Consider the following 12,971-nt stretch of genomic DNA (forward strand, 5'->3'; position numbering starts at 1 on the left):
AAATAGCATACACAGAATCTCCATACTGATTTTACACTTAAAAGCACGAAAACTTATACTAATTGTAGTATGCTAGTACTTACTTTAGAAATTAAACAGTTTTTGAAGGGATATCATCTTTGAAAAGTGCAGTAACTTTGTGAATGGGTATTGCATCTTGTAAAAGTACATATATGCACTAATTGTAGGTGCTTTAGTTACCTTTGTATCATATTTATGCATATACAAAAATAAAAATAATATATTTTTAATAGATTTTATACAAAAAAGCTTTAAAACTTAAAAGAATTACATAATGAATTAAACATAAGCACTTTTGCAGGGTTTTGCAGTGTTTCTGGAGGATTCACAAAAGTTTGTGCTATTGTGAAGAACTCGTGTATGATAATTAGTTAGGTTCCAATGAAATGTTCGCGCTATTGTGAATTCGCGCAACTCAAATCGCATAAGTTTAGGGTATTACTGTCGTAGAATTATGTATATTTGATTAATTTTTATTATAAAACAAAATAAAGTGCAGTACATTGATTTATGATATATGATGTACTGTTGGTGGTTTAGTACTTTCATGAATGATCTTGAAATTTTTTCCAATTATGCTATTGTTTCTAGCATTATTTAGAAGGCATGCCTTATTCAAGAGAGCATCTTCAATGACACTAAATTATGAAAATGAATGAAAATTGAGATCAGACCATAAGAAATGCATTTGAAAGGACTTAAAAATGGGAGCTAGCAATTTTCTCTCTCTCTCTCATGAAGTTTTTTATATTTCTGTACTAGGTTACATGGTCTCAGATTCCCCGAAATTGGTTTTAGTTAAACATTACACATAAGGCTTAACACCATTTCCAGGTACCAGGAAAGGCTGCAGAAATCCAGACTTTCCTGGGTATCTGAGCATAAAAACAGTTCCTTAAATTAATTTTTTAAAGATATACTTTTGTTTTATTATGTGAGCACATGCTCTTAAATGTTAAGATCTGTGGTTAAAGGAAGTGTAATGGACTCTTTGTACTATGGAATAGAAAATCCTTGTTAATTGGAGCTATAAAAATAGTTTGTGGTCATTTATTTTATAGTGATCTTACTATGCTACTTCGTTCCATCGTGTGAGCATGTGGTCTGAAATTTCCAAGATTAGTGACTAAGTAAAATAAAGATGTCCCAGTATACCACCCCCACACCCCTTGAGTTTGAAACGCTAATGTTTAATCATTTCTTATACCAGTGGAATTCATTGCTTTTGACTCAGGCTAAAAACGTCCTTAGTCACCACAACCCCACTGTGTCTCATTATCTCCCTATACATACAGGCACTCAGTTATTGGAGATACGGTTTTATGGGGCTTGTCCAGCGTCATAAAATCAGCGATTTATGACGGGAACGAAACCCCTGCCAATAACTGGGGACTGCTGTAAATGAAGATCTAATTATGAACCACACATGTGCTGTGCATATATTTACATGTATGCATCATGTAAAGGCAAAGTACATATAGTCAACCCCCTCAATACGTGGATTCACGATTTACGGACTCTCCTGTTCACAAATTTTTATACAGACTATATATAGCCATTATTCGCCAAAAAATTCGCCTATTTGCAGTATTTTCCACTTAGAAATATTCACAAATTACTGTATTTTCATATAATTTTCATGACTAAATACACTTTTTGTACATGAACTTCCCTGTCAGATATATACTTAGCTATAGTCTCCGACGTTCCCGACAGAATTTCAAATCTTGAGGCACACGCAACAGGTAGGTCAGGTGGTCTACCTTACCCGCCGCTGGGTGGCGGGTGTACGAACCAATCCCCCTTGCTTGTCAGATTTTTCTCTGTCGCGGGAACGATAACAACTGTTGTCGGTTCCTCTCGATAGTTTTTCGATTCTCGCTTGCCGGGAGTTAATTTGGACTTCTTTTGGTGACGTTTTCGCTTTGTTTGGCTTGGCATACGCTAATTGTGGACCGTTTTGATTTTGATTTTGATTTTCTTTAACGATGTCTGACCTAGATTCAGTAGCTAAAACTTCTGTTTTGTTTAGGGTTTGCGTGAATGAAGGATGTAAGGTGAGGTTGCCGAAAGCTTCGGTGGACCCTCACACGGTTTGCATGAAATGCAGGGGGAATGAATGTTCTTTTGCTAACCCTTGTAGTGAATGTAAGGTATTGAATAAAGAAGAATATAAGGCTCTCTCTTCTTATGTTAGGAAGTTGGAACGTGATAGAGTACGTAAGGCTTCCTCTAGAAGTTCTAGTAGGTCTAGAATGAGTGAGTTGGATGTGGATCCTATGACTAATGTAGAAGTAGAACCTTCTCTCCAAGTTGCAGCCCCTGCTCCCCGCACCGAAGCCGAAGATTCGTCTTCGGAGGCGGCGGCTCTAAGAGCCACGATTCTATCTATGGATCAGAAGATTCGTCAGTTGGAAGGTAAGGAGAGCGTTAGTGATCAGTGCAGTGTCCCCAGTGTTGTGGAGGGTGTGTTTGACCGGCTCCTTAGTGCCTCTAGGCCTAGACCTCTTCCAGACTCCCAGTTCCAGTGGAGTAGGAAAGTCGAAAGCCGCAAGAGGGCTAGGGAGAACCCCCACCGGTCAGGCGTCCCCTCGGCAGATCCTGAAGTACGCTCCCAGGCTGCCTCGGATCGCTACAAGAAGGAGCTCCTACGCCAATGCTTCTCTTCGTCGTCTCTCTCTCTGAAGAGAGGTTGGAACTCCCCGGATGCGTCGCGCCCGTTGAAGAGGGCTTGGAAGGCTCCCTGCAGTCCTTTGGCTTCTAGTCCGGAGGTTTTCCCGGAAGAATCGTCGGTGGAGGCGAAGAAACCCAAGAGATCCTGCGATCGTTCTTCTTCTCGCGCTCCTCGTTCTGCGCCTGCTTCCGAGGAAGAACAACAAGATTCTCCTACTAGAGTACTCGCGGGACTTCAAGCTCAGATCACGGCGCTGGCAGAATCTCTAGCATTTAGATCACGTAGGAAGAAGGACGTTTCTCTTCCGATCAAGAGATCTAGGCGCCGCTCTTCAGAGGATCGTTCTCCTCTTTTTAGGCGGTCTCCTTCATATGGGGAGTTTTCGTATGAAGGTAGGGGCTCACATGAGCGCCCTCGCTCTCCTGGCTCTCTTTCGACTTCAAGGCGCCAAACATCGGTCGGACGCTCTATGGAGAAAGAAGTTTTTTCTCCAGATTGGATTCCCGCTTCCGGTAAGCGCACTGCGCCTGCACATCACGCTATTTCTTCGACTCCCTCGCGTGGGACTTCTCCTCAGCAGCCTCAAGAACCTAGAAGGCGCCCTTATACAAGTAGGCGTTCTTCTTCCAGATGTCGCTCTCCTCGAGTGTCGGATCGTGACTTCTCTCCTTACAGGCGTCAAGAGTCTGGTAGGAGTCGTGCGCCTGATAGGCGTCCTGCTGTTAGCCGCTCCCCGCAAGGTAGGCGCCAAGAGCCTACTGCATGTCGATCTCCTAGTAGGCGCTCGTCTCTTTTTAGGCGTCCTACTCCTGATTATTCTCCTCGGGGCAGACAACAAGAGTCTTTCAAGCGCCCTTCTCCGTGTAGGCGCTCTCCCTCTTTTAGACCCACTACTCCTGACCGTTCGCCTCTTGGTAGGCACCAGGAACCTCGCAAGCGCCCTTCTCCAGGTAGGCACTCGTTAGCTTTGAAGTGCCCTTTTCCTGAATGTTATCCTCTTGTTAGAGGTCAAGAGTCTCGCAAGCAGCCTTCTCCTAGTAGGCGCATTTCGCCTTCCAGTCGAACTTCCGTTGATCGTACTCAACTGGACAAGAATAGAGACCCGCGCAAGCGCTCTGCTCCCGATAGGCGCTCTTCTCCTGGCAGCCGCTCGCCTCAGGATAGGCGCACAGAGTCTGGTAGGCGCTCGCCTCCTCGTAAGCGCCCTGTGGATGTATCCAAGGATTCTCAGGGTAGGAGCCCTACCTCTCCTTCTGCTGAGATTCCGTCTACCTCGAAGAGGGAGTCTCATTGTAGACAACCCAGATCTTCTCATCGTTCTCCAGTGGATGTGAGCTCTTCCACGAGAAGGCGCTCTCCAACCTCTCGCTCAACTCCTACTAGGATTCCTTCGTCACCTAAGGATCTTCCGCGCTCGCCTCGACAAGACGTCCTAGAAGGTTCGGATGAGGAACCGAACACTTCTGCTGCTGTGTCTTCTTACAAGAAGCGTACAGAGCTACTTTTGCAAGTTTTTGGGGATTCCCTTACTCCTACGGCTCCTCCTTCTCCTCACTCACTTTTTTCAATGGCGAAGACAGCGAAGAGTTCTTCTTGTGTGAGGATGAAGCCAACTCGTTCAATGAAGAAGGCACTGAGGAGTTTTGGTTCCTGGATGGCTTCCAAAGAAGAAGCGGGGAAAATGATGTTCGCTTTTCCTCCTTCGAAGTTATCAGGACGCGCTGGTTTCTGGTACGAAACAGGAGAGTCCTTAGGGTTGGGTCTACCGTCTTCGGCTGATTCGGATTTTTCGGCGCTGGTAGATTCAACGAGGAGAGCTGCCCTTAACTCTGCAAAAACGACTTGGGCAATGAATGAAGTAGATCACATGCTGAAAGGCATGTTCAGAGTGCTGGAGGTATTTAACTTCCTTGATTGGTCTGTAAGGTCCTAACCAAGAAAATTGAAGTGCCAGAGTCCTTTTCTCCAGAAGATCTCATGTGTGTTTTGTCTTGTATGGAAAAGTCGGTAAGAGACGGAGCGAGTGAAATCGCCTCCCTGTATGGGGCCGGGATTGTGAAGAAGAGGTCCGTTTATTGTTCCTTCTTAACGAAGTCTGTCTCCCACGCCCAGAGGTCTTCTTTGTTGTTTGCTCCTCTGTTCGCTCAGTTGTTCCCTAAACATCTAGTGCAGGACATTTCAAGATCGCTTTCGGCTAAAGCCACCCAGGACCTTTTGGCACAGTCGGCAAGAAAACCTCGCCCTTCCTTCCCTACCAAGGCTAAGAAGGAAAAGTCAAGTGTTCGAGAACCCTTTCGAGGGGCTTCTTCCTCAAGAACCTCTACGTTTAGAGGTCGTAGACCTTCAAGAAGGGGTAAGACTTTCGCCAAGTCAGTTAAAGCCCCCAAATAACTTGCAAGTCCTTCAAACAACGGTGGGCGCCAGACTCTTAGAGTTTGCAGAAGTCTGGGCCCAGAAAGGGGCGGATCCTTGGACCCTTTCAATTTTGAGGAGAGGTTACCTCATCCCTTTCGTCGCAAGACCTCCCTTGACGACCACCCCAAGGGAGCTGACGGCCAGATACAGAGACCCCATCATGAATCAAGCTCTCCATCTAGCAGTAATCAGATGCTGAGAAGGGGGCTATCGCAACTAGTTAACAGACCATCGTTCCATCGGGCTTCTACCAAACCGCCTTTTCCTAGTTCCGAAGTCCTCAGGGGGATGGAGACCGGTGTTGGACGTAAGCGCCCTGAACTTCTTCGTAGAAAAGAAGTTCACGATGGAAACACTTTCATCAGTGTTGGCAGCACTTCATCCAGGGGACTGGATGGTTTCCTTGGATTTACAGGACGCTTACTTCCACGTACCGATCCATCCTTCCTCGAGGAAGTTTCTCAGATTCATGATGGGGGGGAAAATTTTTCAGTTCAGGGCTCTGTGTTTCGGCCTCTTGACGGCCCCTCAAGTGTTCACGGGGATCTTGAGAAATGTAGCTCAATGGCTTCATTTGAAAGGGGTGAGGATATCCATGTACCTCGACGATTGGCTGATAAGGGCCAATTCAGAAGATCGTTGTTTGAAGGACTTACTAGTAACACTAGAATTGACGAAGGCGTTGGGACTTCTCGTCAATTTGAAGAAGTCATCACTAATTCCCGAACAAGAGTGTGTGTATCTCGGGATACAGATGAACTCTCTGAGTTTTCGGGCTTTTCCCTCTCAGGAAAGGATAGCCCGAGGATTCGAGAGAGTAACAACCTTCTTAGGGAAAGAAGTATGCACAGTGAGGGGATGAGTCTGCTGGGGACGCTCTCCTCACTGGAGCAATTAGTTTCCCTAGGAAGGTTGCACCTGAGACTGCTCCAATTCTTTCTTCATCGGAATTGGAGTCGTTGTTCTCAGGATTTGACGTTCTCCCTGTCGTTATCCCAGGACGTCAAGAAACATCTCTTATGGTGGACAGATCCCAACCTCTTTGCGAAGGGACTGTCTCTTCAATCCCAGACCCCCAACCTGGTGTTGTTCTCCGACGCGTTGGACACGGGGTGGGGGCCGACTCTGGGAACCAGCGAAGTGTCAGGTACCTGGGTGGGGGACCAGGTAGCCTGGCACATCAACAGAAAGGAGTTGATGGCTGTGTGGTTGGCTCTGAAAGCTTTCGAGCCCAAAGTCAGAAGATCGGTAGTGCAGGTCAACACGGACAACACTACAGCTCTGGCATATATCAGGAAACGGGGGACACATTCCTTCTCCCTGTACAAGACAGCAAGAGACCTTCTTCTGTGGGCAGAAGAAAGGGGAATCAAGCTTCTCACCAGGTTCGTGCAGGGAGAAAGGAATGTAAGAGCAGATCTCCTCAGCAGGAAAGATCAGGTCCTTCCCACAGATGGACCCTTCATTTGGATGTATGCCAGAGCCTGTGGAAGTTATGGGGCAGGCCACACATAGACCTCTTTGCCACGTCGAAGAACAAGAGACTGGATCCTTACTGCTCTCCGATATCGGATCCAGAGGCATTAGCAATAGATGCTTTTCTTCTAGACTGGAGCGGACTCGACGTCTACGCGTTTCCCCCCTTCAAGATCCTGGGGCTAACCATCAAGAAATTCGTAGAGTCCGATTCAACGAGAATGATCTTAATCGCTCCCTTTTGGCCGGCCCAAGAATGGTTCACAGAGGTACTGGAATGGTTAGTGGACCTTCCAAGATCGCTCCCGCTAAGGAGCGATCTACTCAGACAACCCCACTTCGACAGGTACCGACAAAAAATCTCCTCGCTCTCAGTCTGACTGGCTTCAGACTGTCCAAAGTCTGGTCAGAGTGAAAGGCTTTTCAGCAACAGCTGCTAAAGCAATCGCAAGAGCGAGGAGACCTTCCACCTTGTGTGTATACCAGTCAAAGTGGGATGTCTTCAGATGTTGGTGCAAGAGGAAGAACATTTCCTCTTCCAGTACCTCTGTGACCCAAATTGCGGATTTCCTAATTTTCCTCAAAGAAGAGTGTCATCTGGTTGTGTCAACTATTAAGGGATACCGCAGTATGTTGGCGGCGGTATTTCGGCATAGAGGCTTAAATATCTCCGATGATAAGGACCTGCATGATCTTATTAGATCATTTGAAACCATTAAGCGTCATCATGTTGTACCGAACTGGAATCTAGACGTAGTTCTACAATTCCTTGGATCGTCTAGATTCGAACCTCCTGGCTCAGCCTCTTTCAAGGACCTGACGAAGAAGGCTCTCTTCCTTTTGGCCCTAGCTACAGCTAAGAGGGTGAGTGAGCTCCAAGCTATTGAGGGCAATGTCGGGTTTAAGGAAGATTCTATGGTGTGTTTGTTTTCTTCCAGGTTTCTTGGCAAAGAATGAAAACCCATCACGTCCTTGGCCCAGGAGCTTTGAAGTTCGTGGTTTATCTTTTCTGGTAGGGGAAGAGCCTGAAAGAACTCTTTGCCCTATGAGAATTATGAAGTATTACCTTAAGAGGAAGGAACAACTTAAGGCTAATCAAGATGTGCTCTGGTGCTCCGTAAAGGACCCCACTCGGCCCATGTCGAAGAATGCTCTTTCCTTCTTCCTGAGAAGTCTTATTACAGAGGCACATGTTGCCTGTAAGGAAGAGCATTTTAGACTACTGAAAGTGAAATCTCACGAGGTGAGAGCCATTGCAACTTCGCTTGCATTCAGAAAAAATATGTCTGTGCAGAACTTGATGGAGGCGACTTTTTGGAGATGCCAATCGGTTTTGCAACCCACTACCTACGATGATAAAAGTCACGTATGAGAAATGCTTCGCCTTGGGCCCTTTCGTATCGGCGGATTCGGTGTTGGGGCAGGGAGCTGAAACTTATCCTGTGTAAATTTTTTATATGTTACCCTATATTTTGTATTTGTGTTTTTGGTTGTCTGAAAGAGGTTGCAGGAGGCACCTCTTTTTGTCGTAATATTAACCCTTTGTATTTTGGTTAGGTGGTCTGGTGGGGTTTGGCTCCTTGCAGAGGTAGTGGTAAGGATCTGTTATGTATGCGGACAAGGTCCCTTTAACAGGATCCGACTTGGATTCTACCACAATAGGGGATCACATATCCCAGTGGTAGATCCGAGAGTCTTTCAGCAACAGGTCACGTCCTAGCTGTAGCTCTCCAGGCAATGCAGACTCAGAGACAGTATCTATGAAGTCTTCATCCTGAAAAGGTGAGAACCAAGGTTTTTATATCCTACAACATTAGTTGTTTCCCGTCTTACCTGTATTATTTAGCTGTCTCTTACCCTCCACCAAGGGTGCCAATCAGCTAAGTATATATCTGACAGGGAAGTTCATGTACAAAAATGATATTGTTAAACTACAATAAAGTTTTGTACATACTTACCTGGCAGATATATACGATTAATGGCCCACCCAGCCTCCCCTCAGGAGACAGGTGGAAGAGAAAAATCTGACAAGCAAAGGGGATTGGTTCGTACACCCGCCACCCAGCGGCGGGTAAGGTAGACCACCTGACCTACCTGTCGCGTGTGCCGCGAGATTTGAAAATTCTGTCGGGAACGTCGGAGACTATAGCTAAGTATATATCTGCCAGGTAAGTATGTACAAAACTTTATTGTAATTTAACAATATCATTTTTGTGATAAAACTTAAAATCCTTTGGTATAAGCATTTTTAGAGTGTTTTTTTGTGTTTTAACAATCAAAATAGGCAGTTCTCAGCATTTTTACAGAGCTTTTAAGTATTCACCGATTTTAACTATTTGGAGTGTGAGTGCTGCGTAAGTACATTTAACCAACTAACCACCAAGACAGAAGACACAATACAAAATTGTATAGACAATTTTATTAAATTAAGGAAATGCCCTTTAATACATGCCCTTTAATACACCAACATGAGGACGAATTATGTTCTGAATTCTTAAAATACAAAAAGGAATGTATAAAATAAAAAATGGACTTAGTAATATTCAATTATAAAAAACAAACAACTGCTGAATCTAATAACCAACATACAAATACAGCAATTATAAAACCACAAATAAATTCAAATGCATATAAACTTTGAGGCAAAGTAAAATCGGCAATCAATTTACAGAATTAAACGCCAGTTCCTCCCAATAATGGAATATAGAATTATTCAATGGAATATAAATGGCCTTTAACCTGACTACGTTTAGGTGAATTTCAAAGAATGCTAAGAGACCACAACCCAATATGTATATGCCTACAACACAGGATCTAACTCCACAAATATTCGACAATGCAAAATTGCTTGTTATTCACCAACTGATGGTGGAAAACTAGACACAGCAAAATGTGTTCATAATAGTATCACTTATGAACTTTTAAACATACCATCACTATCATATCAGATAACTGCCATCTAATTATATATGCTGGATAAAAATATGATCACAATTTGTAACTTATACAACCAAACAAATTTTAGCTCAAATTTCTGTGATCTACCAGCATTAATTAATACAGGCAATCCCATGGGTACAACGGGGGTTCCGTTCTTGAGATGCGTTGCAAGCCGAAAATCGTCGCAAGCCGGAACATCGTTTAAAATCCTAAGAAAACCTTACTTTTAATGCTTTGAGTGCATTAAAAACTATGTAAACTGCATTCTTATTGCATTTTTCATAAAAAAACCTTCAAATATGGATTATTTTGCATTTTTGGTGTCATATTTCTTCTGCCAGATCAGTGTTGTAGGTGTCGTAACCCTGGAAATAATTTATGATGAATATAATTGAAAAGCACCTTAACCTCGGAATGTTGTAAGCCAAACCCGTTGTTACCTGGAGATTATAACACTCATAGTTCCCTTTGGAATAACAGTCACCCTGCTGATGCACCAAGAACAAACATAGAGAAATACATATTGGAGCATGACCTATGCTGCTTAAATGAAAGTGATGTGCCAACTTGTTTCTCTAATACCCACTTAACCTTTTCTTCAGTAGATATCTCGCTGTGCTCAGTCAACTTAGCTGAAAGGCTTGAGTGGAATGTCCTGGATGACTCATATATCAGTGACCATTTTCCCATAGTCCTTAATTATTTAAATGATAAATTAATGTTGCCACCTATAGAGTATAATATCCAAAAAGTAGATTGGGACATTTACAATCTACATACCAGAAATATACCATCATTTCCGCATAATCAAAACCATAATACAATATGTAAATTCTTCACAGATTTCATGATAAATACTGCTGATAAAAACATACCCAAAACAAGGCCACACCCAAATAAATCCCCTGTCCCATGGTGGACTCCAACCTTAGCAACTTTAAGCAAAACCAAACCAATCACATAAGTCAAAATTTTAGCAAACTTAAGACATACCTAAAAGCTCTCAACAAATTGCCCATCCATACAAACATTCTAAACAAGATAGTGGTCATCAACATAACAATCAATTATATTAAACCTTTCTATAACAAATATAATGCCAAATTTCAAAAACTTGTAATATCTGAGAAAATATCATCATGGAAAAATTATGTCAAGCTTGTCAACAAATATATCTATGAAATATATCTGGGAAAAAATAAGGAAAATTAATTGAAAAAATAGAAGACAGCAAGAAGTGTAATAAACCTAAAAGGGAAACTATATCATGACCCATATGAAATCTTAAATATAATTGGGAAACACTTCAAAAACATAAGTGCCTACTCCAATCTAAATGAACATTTCCAAAATATAAGAACACAGGAAAAATACTATAGTACTCAATTTTGAAACTATTGAAGATCTAGAATATAATTATGCATTTAATATGGATGAATTAAACAATGCTCTAGATTCATGTCATCCATTGGCCCCAGGCCATGATAAAATATCATTTAAAATGATCATGATAAAATATCATTTAAAATGATACAAAGACTACCTCCCATTGCCAAAATCATATAGTACTAAAATTCTATAACACCATCTGGATGAAACGCTTTTTTCCAGATAAATGGAAACATGCTATCAGTATCCCGATAAACAAACCTGGGAAAGATTCAAGTAATCCATCCAATTATAGACCTATATCTTTGACAAGCTGTCTAGGTAAAAATACTAGAAAAAATGGTTAATTCACAACTAGCATGTCATAACTAAAAATTCAATTCTGACACCAGTGCAATCGGGATCAATAGCTGGTCAATCAACCCTTGATCCACTAACTTGTCTAGAAGATCATATCAAAAAAGGATTTGATCAGAAAAAATTAACAGTGGCAGTATTTTTTGACATAGAAAAAGCATTATGATACAACATGGAGACAAAATGCCTTGCAAAAACTTCATCTGACGGTATAAGAGGCCATTTACCAATTTTTATTAACAATTTTCTATCGGATAGAACTTTTCGAATTCGAATAGAAAATTCTTATTCAAATGTTTATGAATTGGAAGAAGGAATCCCCTAAGGCATTGTCTTAAGCTGCACTCTATTTGCTTTAGCAATCAATGATATTACAATAAATTTACCAAAAGGAATTAAAAACAGCTTATATTTTGATGACTTTGCCATATATCATACAAGTAGCACGCTAAGACATGCCTCAACACAACCATCACAAATATTACCATCTGGGCAAATTTTCAACAGATAAAACAAATGCAATAATGGTTAAAACAACAAACAATTAAGCTTTATATTTATAATATCGAAATTAAATTCTGCACAAATGTTAAATACCTAGGAATGGTGTTTGATCAGCACCTGGACTAGAAAGCATATCTCAAATATTTTAAAGCAAAAGGCTTAAAAGCCCTAGCCATATTGAAAAACTATCACATACCAAATGGGGAACTGGACGTAACACCATGCTAATGTTATACAAAGCAACAGTACTACCTATAATAGATTATTGTTCCCCAATATATTCATCTGTCTCAGAGGCTACATTAAAAATACTAGATGCATTGCATCATGAAGGAATACATTTGTGCACGGGAGCATTTCGATCATCCCCAATATACTCCCTGTTAGTAGAAGCAGGTATATTACCCCTAAAACATCACCGCAACTTGATAACTATGCGTAGGGGCCTTTCCCTCTTTCCCTTCTAGCAGGAACATCTCCTGCTGCTACCTGCTTTCTGAATTATGATCAAAGATTAGAAAACCATAGTGCTAGCTCTTTCCCACGAAGAACCAAATATTTAATGAATTCACATATTAAACCAATTTTCCATCCAGTAATGGAACTCCCACCACCCTGGACTTTGAAACGAGTAAAAATATGTACTGCTCTATCATATCTTCTAAAAAGAAATATGGCAAACAGAGATGTACCGCCAACATGCGTTGGAGCACATCAGAAAAAAGGGCGGTCAACTTATGATCTATACAGACGGATAAAAAAACAACACTCAAGTAATATTCAATCATTTACCTTCATTTTGCAACAAATTGGAAGTCTCTAGCACAATATTTCGATTTATGGTGAATTTATGAAAAAAACTTTTTCCTTACATCCGCACAGTAACTCTGCCGAAAAAATCAGAAATTCTTTCGTCAGTTTGTCGTAATGTTTGCACCGTTTTATATTAACCATTACATGAAGTTGTATATATGAAAATGTGTGCAATTTCATGTAGAATACAACTGAAAACAACCCATGGCTGTAGCTTTTATCAGTTTTGAAATATTTTCATATAAATCATGATAAGTGCCAAAATAACCTTCGGTCAACTTTGACTCAAGCAAAATGGTTAAAAAACGCAATTGTAAGCTAAAACTCTCACATTTTAGTAATATTCAATCATTTACCTTCATTTTGCAACAAATCGGAAGTC

General features: G+C 41.7%; 2 protein-coding genes across 2 annotated transcripts in view; one reads left to right on the top strand and one right to left on the bottom strand.

The window, feature by feature from the left end:
• LOC135219787 (CWF19-like protein 1) overlaps window positions 1-12,971 on the top strand; it is a gene marked incomplete at its 5' end in the record, with an annotated part of 332,999 nt that overhangs the window by 178,892 nt on the left and 141,136 nt on the right.
• LOC135220061 (CWF19-like protein 1) overlaps window positions 10,921-12,971 on the bottom strand; it is a 42,100-nt gene continuing 40,049 nt past the window's right edge. Inside the window, exon 6 of the mRNA XM_064257389.1 lies at window positions 10,921-10,931. Within this exon, the coding sequence (XP_064113459.1) occupies window positions 10,921-10,931 (11 nt within the window). The remainder of the gene's footprint in view (window positions 10,932-12,971) is intronic.

This window comes from Macrobrachium nipponense, chromosome 1 (assembly GCF_015104395.2).
Source record: "Macrobrachium nipponense isolate FS-2020 chromosome 1, ASM1510439v2, whole genome shotgun sequence".
In the NCBI taxonomy this organism is placed as follows: domain Eukaryota; kingdom Metazoa; phylum Arthropoda; class Malacostraca; order Decapoda; family Palaemonidae; genus Macrobrachium; species Macrobrachium nipponense.